Source organism: Meriones unguiculatus, chromosome 8 (assembly GCF_030254825.1).
Source record: "Meriones unguiculatus strain TT.TT164.6M chromosome 8, Bangor_MerUng_6.1, whole genome shotgun sequence".
In the NCBI taxonomy this organism is placed as follows: Eukaryota; Metazoa; Chordata; class Mammalia; order Rodentia; family Muridae; genus Meriones; species Meriones unguiculatus.
In genome coordinates this window covers 122,753,395-122,766,962 of record NC_083356.1, presented here as the reverse complement: position 1 = coordinate 122,766,962, position 13,568 = coordinate 122,753,395, and the positions used below count along the sequence as shown (strand labels likewise).

The window sequence follows — 13,568 nt, the reverse complement described above, 5'->3', positions numbered from 1 at the left end:
AAGGGTATGTGAGGTAAATGGCAAGCCAACTCAGTGTAGCCAGCTAGTAATTATCAAAAAGCCTTCTGTATGCCTCGGGGAGGGGAAAACATCATGTTTTTCCTGTATGCCCAGGAAACTGAAAACACACGGCCCTACTAACATGCCGAGTCTCAGGCTCTCGGTGCTTACAGAGAGCTTCCTCAGAGGCTGCTGGCATGACCCAGAGGGCAAAGTGAAAGCCTAGTGGCCTGGAATCTGTGGAAAGGTGAAGGAAGTGAACCATACCACATAATTGCACTCTGACCTACACTTGACACACACACATACACACACACAATGGCTAGCTGACTGACAATTAATTAATTAGTTAATTAGGTAAGTAAAGACACCAAGGCTTAAAGAGTTCAGACTGTGTCAAAGTCTCACAGCAGGTGTCCGAGGGGACCAGAGGCCTCTCTCCTTGCCTGGCGTTTCATGGATGCTTAATTTCTGCTTCTGTTACTCTGTTTGCTCCTCAGCAAACGACTTAAACGTCTTGAGCATCAGTATGGAGGCAGACAGTGACCGCTGCCGAGTGAAGCAGTAACGAGCGTGTGTGTGTGTGTGTGTGTGTGTGTGTGTGTGTGTGTGTGTGTGAGCAAGAAAGGATGCTGACAGTATGAACTACTTATGGCCTCTCAACCATTCCAAACGGGCCACATCCACCCCTTGATTCCCTGACTACACAGTGTGTCTGATGCCCATCTAAGCCATTTGACAGTCTGTCTGGCTATTTTACTATAATGAAATACAAAATAGTTACTTACTGCATCCAGTTTCGTCAGAAAGGTCACCACAGTCATTAACATTGTCACACACATAGTGCTGCGAAATGCAGTTTCCGTTGCTACACTTATATTCAGTGTCCGTGCAGGGTTTATGGGTTGGTTTTATGCCTGCAATTTAAGAACAGGTTAAAGTCAAAACTTTATTTCATTGAAACAGAATGCTTCCCTGGCCCACCCACGTTTCCCTACTTTTCCCAGGCTCCCTTGCGGCTGGATTGAAACCAAAAGACTGGTTCTAGTCCATGGGCTGTGAACTGGAAGCAACATCTGTCGCCCTTGGACTAAAGCAGTTCCAAGCCCGTATGCCTTCACACTGTCCATGCTGGGGCTCTAACCTCAGCAGTCAAGTATGCCAAGCGGCTAGCTCCAAGATGGACGCTGTGCAAGCCGCACTGTCCTTTACACAAATGAGAAAGAAATCTTTGTTGTGTGGAGGCTCGGGGCTTTTGTTGGTTGCAGCAATATCAATTACTCTGAGTAATACAGAGTAATGAGTGAAGTGGAATCTTTCCCACCAAACCTGAAAATATTTGGTATCAGCTAAACAGTCAAGAGGTCCAGGTTATACAATGGTAAAGCAATTGGTGAAGCAAATGTAAAGCAGATCGTGTGCTTATGGGAGTTGATATTCTATTAAAAGAGGTTAGAGGAAAAGAAAAGTGTGTTAGTGTGCCCAGCCTGTCCTTACAGGTGTCTAAGAAAGAGAGAAGATCAGGTATATAAATATAAACACAAGAAAAAAAAGGCAAAAAAAATTTTTTTTTGCACTGTGGGAAAAGCTGACTGCATCTAAGCCTGAAATAGGAAGAATTTGTAGGTTAAAAGGCTCTAAGTTGCAAAGGCCAAGTGAAAGCCTGGTTGGACAAATGTCCTTTTTTCCTAATGGTGTAAGTGGCAGAGAGCTGTGTGAGAGAACAAGAAATAAGGCAGATAAAAGAGCTTTCTCAGAAGGAACATTCGATGAGGTGATTTACTTTAGAACTGGAAAGAAGCAAACAGTTCAAATGCCTGCCAGGGTCCTGAGAGAAATGAGTGGCCGAATATGCCAAAACACAGAAACTATGCATTTCATCATGGATTTTAAGTGTGATTCAGGAAGATTATAACCTATGTATGATTTTCTCTGTGTATTTTTATAGTGAGAAGAATAGATCCAGAACAACGTCATCAAATAGACCAGGAAAGAAATTCTAGAACTGACATCTTAACAATAATAATGATGTTTAGAGATAATCAGGTTGGTGAATGAAGGAAGCTAATTCATAATGCTTCAAAAAGAGGCTATCTTTATCAGTTCATCAATGTATAGCTAGGAATGTAAACATCTTTCCAAAGCACACTCATAAAAGTGGATATATTCTACCTGTAGAATTCCTTTAGCCCATTATAACTTTAGTATCAGCATAATACTAAAAAACTAGATTCATAAGCACAGTTCTCTTTAACGTAACGATCTCCATGCATTCGTGGTTCACAGCCGTTAAGATGTAATACATCACATCTTACTATGCATCACTAATCAAAAATCTTTTCTTTCTTGAAAAAAGTCTTGGGCTCCAACCGACTGCAAATGAGAGACATCAGACAGCTACACATCCCCTAAGGAGAGCACGGGCCACACACAGCACGTCTTAGGAAAAGGAAAACAGACAAGGAAACAACTGCCAAAGAGGAGGGCCAGATACTGGAAAGGAAACGAGGCACCGATGCACCTCTCAGAAAGGTATCTGGACCTAAGCAAAGCCCTTCTGATCCACATGGGACCTTCCCTACAGCTGCATGGCCTGAACATCCTGTTTATCATCTGGCATCTCCACGCCTTAGGGAGTGACGAGGTATGCTGTTAAGTACTGATTCCAGCAAAAATCAGGATTTTCTTATGTCAGCATATGTCATCCTAGCCCAGCAGTATTTCAGAGCTGTTACTGGTGATTGCAAACAGTGCAATTCATTCATTCCAAGTAGAATTAGATAAAATCTTTACTTCTATCATGCTTTTATTGAGAATGGGAAACAAATATAACTAGGCACTCGTTTTCGTTTTCAATTTTCTCAGTGGTTTCTTTTGAAGCAAACTAAATTTCCCAGGAAACTGATCAACTCTCTCTCAATAGATAGATTTTTTTTTTCAATGCAGTTTATTCAGGAACATTGAACAATCCTCGGACCCCGGGGAAAGCCAGCCCACAGCTTAAATAGCCTTTTTTTAAAAAAAAAAAAAAAAACAAAAGTACAACCACTTGCAATACAAAGTTTTGTATTTGTATAAAATATAAAATTCGCCCACTGTTATGTTTATCTTTAAACTAATCTGATGGGGATGAAGAGATTGCTCTCCTTGAGAACCTGGATTTGATTCTCAGCACCCATCAACTCAGCTCCCAACGATCTATAATGCCAGTACTAAGTGATCTCACAACAACATCTTCTGGCCTTCTTGAGTTAGGGACCAAGCGCACACAAGGTGCACACATACCTGCAGCCATGACACCCAAACACATAAAATAGTAAAACAGTACACTTTTAAAAGACAATCCATCAATTTTCGCCTCCGGAAAATGGATTTCCATATTCAGGAAAAATACTAGGTTTGCCTAGTGGTGCCTTATTTAACATGATCTTTTCAGCTGAGCGTGAGGAGGAATGCATATTCACATTCTAGATTAGCAAACTAACAACCATAGGCTGTGGAGTCCTCATCCTTGACAACAAATAATCTATTAACTTGTGGAGTGTGACTCGACCAGTATTTGGTCTTTTCTCTCATTTTCTTACCAAAAAAAAAAAAAACAAAAAAAAAACAAAACAAAAAAACAATGTGAAATCAGCTTATTTAAATGCTTAAACAAAGACTGGAGCTCAAGGGTCCTGTTCAGATGAGATAGGAAGGAGGTGGCAGGTTGGTTATCTGAGCCAAGTGAGCGTTTGTATTGTCTGCAGTATACCACCATGGGTACAAAGCAAGCCCCTACAGCCCAACTGAAGACCCCAGAGGGACGCCTTACAAACAGCTAAGAACCCGGTTTCTGCTTCCTCGTTTCCCCAGCTTGCTTACAGTGTTCTTCCTTCTCATCCGTCCCATCTCCGCAGTCATCCACACCATTGCACAGCTGGTGGCCATAAACACAGCGACTGTTGTCACACCGGAAACGGTGCGGTGATTCACACGGAATGTTGACTGGAGGGTGAAAAACGAGACTGCCAGTTAAAAGTAGAAGTGGCCGTGCCTAAAACCTCGGGCTATCCAGTGGCAGGCTCACGCCATTCATTCGCCAGCCATTCATTCATTCGCTTGCTCGTTTGGTTAATTAATCAACAAGCACATCTTGAGTCTCAGGCACATGCCACAACACTCCTGCAAGGTGCTGGATATGCCCTAGATATGAAAAGGGGCAAGAAAGACACAGTCTTTATTCTCCTGGAACTTGATTCTAACAAGAACAGACTTTATATACACAAGGAGCCCCTCATATAATTTATATATGCATATAATCTATATATAAATGATAGATAGATAGATAGATAGATAGATAGATAGATAGATAGATCATAGGGAGGCAGGCTAAAAAAGGATTACAAGAGGAATAGATGAACCAGGAAAGAACACGTATGTTTGAAACCTCTAGAAAGATCTCTGCAGCTAGGCATGGAACAAGGAGAACATGTGTCATAAAGCTGGAGAAGCCATCAGGATCATAGGTGGGTCCTTATACTAGCATTCAGGAGCTCACGCTTCTGATGATTGTGGTCACTGACTCTCTACAGCATTAAGTCCTGTGGTGCGTATTTCCTTGCTGGAACCCCCAGCCTCTTACATTTAAAGTTGATATCTCAAACTGTGAGACATCTAGCAGCTACTTATGTACCTGGGAGAACAGAAGGGTCACACACGGGCCCAGAAAAGCCACCTCTCCATGTGCAGGTGAACTCCATCGTGATGGTCAGTGTTAATGTATCAGCTAGACAGCAGATAAATCACTTGGGAGATGGGCCTCTAAGCATGACTGTAGAGGGTTATCTCGATTAGAATAATGGATATGGCGTGACCCATGACTGCAGGAAGAACCCTCGTGCAGGCAGGAAGGGTATGGCTTAAAAGTGCTATGCTGTACACGTGAGCCTGCCTTGTATGAAAGTGGCAAAGTGAGCCAGGCACTGACACGCACACATTCGTTGCTTTCTTCTTACGGCTCCCGGTGTAATGCAAGCAACTGCTTCAAGCTCTTGCTGCTGTGACCCCCTGCCACGACGGACTGGAACCTGAGACTTTCTCCTTAAGTTGCTTTTCATTCACAGCAACAAATAAAAAGGAACTAAGACACCCATACACATCACTCAGGGAACGCCATGTATATCTATCTGGATCGCTCTTCCAAGCGGAAGCCTTGCTCTATTCAATCTACTCTGACTTCACGCCGCAGATAGAGATCGAAGGATGACACCTGGAATGAGGCTCCTTTAGGGGAAGGGAGGAGTCAAACCCCAGGGCCCACTCTTGAAAGTAGTTAGTGGAACTACTACTTGAATTATCCGCCGTGAATGGCCTGAATGGCCAGCACAGACATTAGGAAAAGAATGTTGAAAGTTTGTATGAGCATGGGGAATGATGTGTATATGAGGAATGGCGTGTGTGTGTGTGTGTGTGTGTGTGTGTGTGTGTGTGTGTCCTCGCCTCTCCAAAAGGTAATTTTATTAGCTAGGACTATTTCGTCTTACAGAAAGAAACAACTTCCTAAGGGCTTCTCTGAAATTTCAAGTTAAAAACAAATAAGAAGCAGAACTAATTGCTAACAGCTAAGGTGATGCCAGTCAGTGCTGGGAAGGCCATTGTGAAAACACAACAATCCTTGAAGGAAATGCTTGGCTATCATTCCCAGCAACCAAATCTCTGCACTGAAAATGAGGAGGAAGGTGAACAAAAGAGAATGAGAGATGATGTAACTTTGGAGGCATTATTGACTTATAGCTATATTATTTCCTTCCTGTAAAGGAGCCTCATTACAATCAGAAGGTTTAGGGCAGCAATATTTCTGAAACTCGCCTCTGACTCACTTGGAAAATTTCTTCCTGACTAGATTCCTGGGCCTCCTGAACCTTGCAAAGCCCGTGACTGTGTGTTTCCCGGAGTGATACCACCATTCCCAGCCTTAGGGAGACGCTGTGAGGATTAATACACTAGCTTCTCACCACCAACCTGAAACAACTGTAATTGCATTCACTTTATGAAAATCAATAGTTCTCAACCAGGGACCAATCCAAAAAGCTCTGGGGCTTTTAAAAAGTAGTGGTGGTGACTGGAGAGGCGGCTCAGAGATTAAGAGCTCTGGCTGCTCTTCCAGAGGACTCAGGTTCCAATCCCAGCACCTATATGGAAGCTCACAACCATCTGTAACTCCACTTCCGGTTCTCCTGCCCTCTTCTGGCCTCAGTCAGCACTAGGGGGTGTGTTACACAGACATACTTGCAGACAAAACACACATACACACATTTTTTAAAAAAAAAATCTTTTAAAGTGGCCTGATCTTTACAGATCCGCCTCAGTAGGCTTAAACCAAGCCAGAACATATAGCGTAATTCTGGCCTGTCCACACACAAATGAATCCTCTCATTAAAAAAAAAAAAAAAAAAAGTACATATATGATGGCATTGAATTATTATATAAAGGAAAGTGGTTTCAAGGAGTGGGTCTTCAGGTTTTCTACAAATGCTCCAAGAGGACAAGGGGAAAGAGGTACTTCAAAGATGGAGCAGGTGAGCTACAATTTACCCTTCCTCCTCAGGCTCCAACCTCAAGGGACCTGTCCTGTACGTGTGTGTTTCCATCCGTATTCGCTATACCCTAAGTCTTTAAAATCTTGGATGTCAACCTACCTTCCTCAAGCTCTAGCTGGGGAACGGAAGCAAGAAGACCAAGTGAAATCCCCAGTAGTGACTGTGTACCCGTGTGGCCTAAGAATTACACAACTGCCCTCCAAGCCCACACACAAGCCACACACTGCCCACTCTAAGGAGCCCTGAGATGTTTCCAGACAGAGACAACGTCTGCTCAGCCCATCCCGGCCCCTCTTACAGCACAGGTGAATCTCCTCATCAGAACCGTCGACACAGTCATTTTCCCCATCACAGATCCAAAACGACTGGATACACACATGGTTTTTACACTCGAACAGGGCAGCTGGGCAGTAGGTACCATTGGGAAAGCGAGTAGCTGTTGATAAGAAGTGGACACAAACCAAAAAAAAAAAAAAATTATGAGATAAACATACCCTTCCCGGTAGGTCGCCCTCAACTCTTGCTGTTGTGTCTCTTTATTCTTTTTTTTTCTAACTCAATTTTTTTTATTATTATTAATTACACTTTATTCATTTTGTATCCCCCCATAAGCCCCTCCCTCCTCCCCTCCTGATCTCACCCTTCCTCCCCTTTCTGCATGCATGCCCCTCCCCAAGTCCACTGATAGGGGCATTCCTCTCCTTCTTTCTGATCTAAGACAATCAGTTCTCATCAGAAGTGGCTGCATTGTCATTTTCTGTGGCCTGGTAAGGCTGCTCCCCCCTCAGGGGGAGGTGATCAAAGAGCAGGCCAATCAGATTATGTCAGAGGCAGTCCCTCTTCCCATTACTATGTAACCCACTTGGACACTGAATTGCCATGGGCTATTACCCTGTTGCTGTGTCTTATCTAGAGATTAAATAAGGGATATGTCTTTGGCCAGGTGTGGTGGCACACACCTTTAATCCCAGCACTAGGAAGGCAGAGGTGGGCAGATCTCTGTGAGCTGAAGGCCAGTCTGGTCTAAGAGTTCCAGGACAGCCAGGGTTACAAAGAAAAACCCTGTCTTGAAACGAAACAAAAAAAGGCGGAGGAGGGGCTACGTCTTGAGGACAGTTTTCCGAGCCCAGTTTTCAGTGATGCAACTCATTTCAGAGGGAATACCATGCCCAGCCACTTCCCACCTGTCTTTCCCCATCACTTTTTAGTATCTTTTTGAACTTTAGGAAGTGGCAATTGTATCAGCAGTCTATTGTAAACAACTATTGACAGTTAAATATTTAAGTGATACAAAAGTCTAAAATGGGAGGGGTTTTATTTGTTTCACATTTCTGATGAGTCTTATACAACATCATGCAACTCAGAACAGTTTAATGCTGCAGAACAGTTTAATGCTGCAGACTTCCAATCCACGTTCTTTCTATGTGTTCGCTCATGGCTTGAGCTTTCGTCACCTGAAGCCCTTTTGTCCAATCAGTGACTTTCGTCACCTGAAGCCCTTTTGTCCAATCAGTGACTTGTATAATAGTGACTAACACATAGTTTGTTAGCACACTCTCTACTTAAAATATTGCTAAATAATTTGCATTTGAATGGCCACTGCAAACAACTAGGGATCCTGAGTCCATTGGGAAATAATGACTCAGGCAGACCAAAAAGTATCAGAAGGCCAAACAGAATATGCTTATGCTTTTAGACTAACAAGTGGCTCGTGCCTAAATGGACATTCCCGTTTACTCGGGCACACAGACCGGCCGGTGGGCAGACACTTACGACAAGTGGATTCATCCGAAGCATCCAGACAGTCTGCTCGGCCATCACACGCCAGTGCCTTGGGCACACAGTGTCCACTCGTACACTGAAAATGTTCAGGACTGCAGGTCTTCATCTCTGAAGAGAAAAGATCATGATTCCCAGAGGACCTCATGGTATTAGGAGCATGGAGGACGCAGAGGCTATCATTCTCTCTCTACCCACACCCTGTGCCTGACTCCTAGCAAACCCACACTACCATCAATAAAGCAGACAAACTCAGAATTGAGTTTCTCCATTCAGCATATAAAGATGAACACTCCTATCGGCCTGTTAGCTAATCTCAGCTCTGAATTTCTTCCTCACATACAAACAATAGTTCTTGAATTTTCAAAGCTACATGACCTCCCCCACACCTAGCCTTTAATCAATACTTAGAGTGTCTATTCCAATGCTCTGTCCTCTACCCCAGGGTCACCTTCTGTGGAAAACTAGGGAGACTAATGTATTGATCTGGAAGCACATGAAAATGAGAGTCTGCTTCAAGGTAACGTCCAGATTAAAATGAGATTTAAAGACATCACTCCTTGCTTATCCTGTCACTGTGATCAGAGCATCATAAGTTAAACATGGAGAACAGAAAACGCAGAAGATATCATGTTAGGTGGAACTTTAATACTATAAAATTTGCCTATGTCATCACACACTAAGGACCTTATAGACAATGTAAGATTCTGCATGCCCGATAGTTACCGCAATCCCGTTCGTCCGAGTTGTCTCCACAGTCATTTTCTTGGTCACAGACCCACCGAGAGGGGATACATTGATGATTGACACATCGAAACTCGCTCTCGGTGCACTCCCGAGGCACTGAAAGGGAAGGCACCTGGCCATCAATGTGCACTGAGAATCCCACTCAGGAGGCAGGCTAGGGAGCTGGCCTGGCTGGGATCCAGTCACCTTCTAAAACAAAATCCAATGCCTGGCTGATCGTGGTGACATAGCCTTTATTCCCAGAGGCCAGCCTGGTCTACATACTGAGGTCTAGGACAGCCAGAGCTATATAGTGAGACCTTGTCTCAAAAAAGAAAGAAGAAAGAGAGAGAGAGAGAAAGAGAGAGAAAAAGGAAGAAAAGAAAGAAAGAGAGAGAAAAGAAAAGAAAGAAAAAGAAAGAGAGAAAGAAGGAAAGAAAGAAAGAAAGAAAGAAAGAAAGAAAGAAAGAAAGAAAGAAAGAAAGAAAGAAAGAAAGAAAAACAAAAATAGAGCAAAGAAACCATCCTCTGCCTCAGTTTCAAGTCTATCAAGAATGGCCTTAAAGAGGCTCATTTAAATGTGCTTTAATTGTAAAACTCTAGCTAACCAATTACACTATTCAGCAGAAACTTTCCTTATTACCTTTTTGTTCATGTAAGAGTAGTAGAATCTAGGGCATCATCCATGAAGGACAAGTGTTTTGCCACTGAGCTACATATTATATATATGGTCTCACCAAGTTGCCCAGGCTGGCCTTGAACTAACTCCACAGTATCACCCAAGCAGATTTTGCACTTGTGGCCTTGTTCCTTCTGACTCCCACGGGCTGGGCAGGACCACCTGGACCACCATTTTGTATACTAAATCTTTGCCGGTGTAATCAATACCCTAATTCTCCCAGTTGCCTCTGGCCAAGGCTAAGGACTTCTTCTAAAAGGTAACTAAATCTGAAAAAGATATAATTGAACAATAACTTGAAATTAAAGCTATATCTTGAGCCAATGATAAACGCCCAGGTGGGGCTTATTCCCCAAACACAGCATCATTCAAAACTGAGTTTGGCATGTTCTGGGCTGATAGCTTCCTTCCTCAGGCTCAGGTCACGTGGCTAACAGTCATTACACCTTCCACTGAAAGAACCACCTACTCCAGGAAGGATAACCACGCAAAGGCAGAAATACTCCTTCTGCTATCGGACCATGTTGAAGAAAAAGCTTTCGATGCAGGTCCTTTGCATCAGCACCTTTCCTTACTTTATTTCTTTTGGCTTTATTCATCTTCTCTTAGTCATCCTTTGTCAGAAATCATCTCATTTGTTTTAGAAAATGAAAGAAAAAGGAAAACAAGTTGAGAAAATAAACACAACAGACCAAAAGTAGACTTGATCAAATACGCCTTCACAGATGCTTTCTCCCAAAGCTTGACTTACTAGCATTTCAGAAGGAAAATATATACTTCCATAGCCCCCAGGAAACGGCTCAAGGAACTGACATCCCAGTCCTGGCGGCTCTCGGGGTCATCCTAAACACTCACCACAGTTTTCCTCATCTGAGTTATCTCCACAGTCGTTATAGCCATCACACTTCCAGCGGAGAGGGATGCACTGGTGATTTCTACACCGGAAGTCCCCTGTAGGTTCACACGGCACGGCTTCTACAAAGCACAATCATTTTCAAGACTTTGTTAGCCAAGGTCCCGGCTTCCTTGTGACACAGTCTGAGAATTATGTTGCTGCGTTCTTGAAGCGGCCAGACACAGGGATGCCCTCTGTTAGCTAACTCTATCCCTATCTTGAAAATAAATCTATTACCTTTGGGAGGAGGGTTGACACAGGGTATCTCTGTGTAGCCTTGGCTGCCTCATTACCTTTTGTAGAAACTATTTTAAAAGTAAAAGATGCCATCAAGTTTGTAATTGGGAACAAGAGGCTAAAACGTTGTTTGTTAGAGGCTTAAAACAGAGCCAATAGAACATTCTATTACATTGTCCTTAGTGTTTTAGACCCAGCATTATTAAAATAACCCATTATAGCCATGGTGGTGCACACCTTTAATCCCATCCCTTGGGAGGAAGTGACAGGCAGATCGCTGTGAGCTAGAGGCCAGCATGGTCTACAGAGAGCTCCAGGACAGCCACGGCTCTTATACAGAGAAACCTTGTCTTGAAAAACCAAAAAGGAATGTGTGTGTGTGTGTGTGTGTGTGTCTGTGTGTGTGTGTATTCTCATTATCTTTTTTTCTTTTCTAAACATTCAGATACTTTGGTTTCAACAGACAGTATATACCTATTTCAACAATTTCAATTAACTTGTCTGGCCTTTTGTCCATAATTTTTTTTCATGTTGCCAAAGTGACTATTGCTGCCCAATAAATGATTGCAAAAGTCACAACGATGGACGTGAAATAATACATCCAGCTTTGAAAACATCTCTTGAGGCATATTGCGCCTTCTGCCATCTGTGAGGTCAGACAAGCTATTTAGACCTGCCGTGTGAACAAGGGTTGTACATCTGGGAGAAATGAAACATGTGCCTAAGATCAGAATGATATCTTCTTTAACAAATCACATGCTTTGGGACCAGATGTCACTTGAGGTAACATGAATTAAGCTCCCCCAATGACTCTAGACGCCTTTTTTAAGAGGTAAAAGACACGGGACACCCATCCGGATGAGAGCGGGGCCTGACGTGGACATTCTCTTGGCCTCCCCCTGCCTCCGGTGCCCTTCCTACCACAGCCTTGCTCATCACTGTTGTCCCTGCAGTCATCAAAGCCGTCGCACACCGCCCACTGTGGGATGCAGCGGTAGTTGGTCTTGCAGCTGAATTCCGTGTGGTTGTCGCAGTTGTAGGCAGCAGTCACTGGAGACGAAGACAGCAAGACGTGAGGACGGAAGTGCCAGTCTTGCCGGAAAAGGCGATCGACAATTACAGACCCTGGCAGTGGGCATCTTTGGTAGGTGTGATCTGTCCATTAGTGTTGCAGTGCAGCTTGGAGTGCGAGGGGTGTGTGGTGGTTTGAACAACAGTGCCTCCCTTAGGCCCATAAAGAGTGGCACTATAAGGAGGTGTGACCCTGTGGAAGTTGGCGTGGCCTTGTTGGAGGAAGTGTGTCATGGAGATGGGCTTTGAGGTGTCAGATGCTCAAGCCAGGCCCAGCATCACTCTCCCTGCTGCCTGAAGATCCAGATGTAAAACTCAAGCACCTGCATGCTACCATCTTCATGCCATGGTGATGATGGACTAAACCTCTGAGCTGTAGGTCAGCCCCTTCCCCCATTAAATGTTTTCCTTTATAAAAGTGGCTGTGGTCATAAACTCCTAACTAAGTCAGGGCATGCACCTGGTTTGAAGTAAGATCCCTGTGGCAATAGGACCATTCATTTAATGTGAGTCTCACTTTATTTACCTATAAAATGCCTCACCTGCCTAATCTCAGTGCTTCTCACACATGGCATGGCTGGACAACTCGATGCCACGCAGGGGAGGTACGGCTAGGGTCTGGTTTCAAATATCAGCCACTCAACTACGCTCATCTGGCATAAAGTCATGGAGTTCACAGGGCAAGCCAAGAAAGGGTATTCCCTTCTCTTGGGATGAAGCAGAGGGACGTGTCCCCGCCTGCCCGTCCACTTGCCTCGGTTTTGCACGGCCCGCCCCAGGGAACTCACTGCATTCATGGATGGGCTCATCCGAGTAATCTCCGCAGTCATTGTCTACGTCACACTTCCAGCTCTGCGGGATACAGCGACCGTTGTCACACCGGAACTGGCCGGGCTTGCAGGTCCTGCTGGCACAGTGGGAGCTGTCTTCATCCGAGCTGTCCAAGCAGTCGTCCACTGAGTCGCACTGCCAGGCCTCCGAGATGCACCGCTTGTTCGCACACTGCCATTCGTTGGCTTCACACCGGTGATGCTCTGCAAACAGGGCCACTTGGTTACCAGGCAAGAAGCTGCCAGGAATGGGAGCGGAGCACCCAAAGCGAGAGAATTCCAGCGCAACTTCCTCTCACCGGGTTTATATGCTAGCGTATTTCTTGCTAACAATGGTGACTACGTGGAGGGTTGTTCTCATTAGAATAACTAATGGGCTCTTATTAGACTCTGAGTTCTTACACATCTTTTTCTTCACACAGAATGGGGGAGCAGATGCTAAACACACCTTCCCCTGACTCTGCTCTTCTATCATTTACTGCTCTTCAAAGTTTCTGATTATTGCTCCTCTTGATGCTCTATTTTTGGTTTGTAGTTGGGGGACCTTTTTAATAAAAAGAAAAAGGCTATCCTCATTTAAAATGGCGAGAAGGATTCCTTATTTCTTTACAAACGTCTGCTCAAGGAGGATTCTGCACATGGTGGAAAACTGTCTAGACAACTTGCTATTGACCTTAGAAGTTCACATTCTAAACCTCTATTAGAGGGCCCTAACTTTTCTCCAAAATTTTCGAACCTGATTTGGGGTTGATTCTGTAGAATCCATTTAC

At 44.1% G+C, this 13,568-nt stretch overlaps 1 protein-coding gene across 1 annotated transcript in view; it reads right to left on the bottom strand.

Moving 5' to 3' along the window:
- Lrp2 (LDL receptor related protein 2) overlaps positions 1–13,568 on the bottom strand; it is a 155,762-nt gene that overhangs the window by 24,109 nt on the left and 118,085 nt on the right. Inside the window, exons 56-63 of the mRNA XM_021635601.2 lie at positions 12,757–13,002; positions 11,819–11,947; positions 10,621–10,740; positions 9,087–9,203; positions 8,355–8,471; positions 6,880–7,017; positions 3,865–3,987; positions 789–917 (exon numbers count right to left, since the gene is read on the bottom strand). Of these exons, the coding sequence (XP_021491276.1) occupies positions 789–917; positions 3,865–3,987; positions 6,880–7,017; positions 8,355–8,471; positions 9,087–9,203; positions 10,621–10,740; positions 11,819–11,947; positions 12,757–13,002 (1,119 nt within the window). The remainder of the gene's footprint in view (positions 1–788; positions 918–3,864; positions 3,988–6,879; positions 7,018–8,354; positions 8,472–9,086; positions 9,204–10,620; positions 10,741–11,818; positions 11,948–12,756; positions 13,003–13,568) is intronic.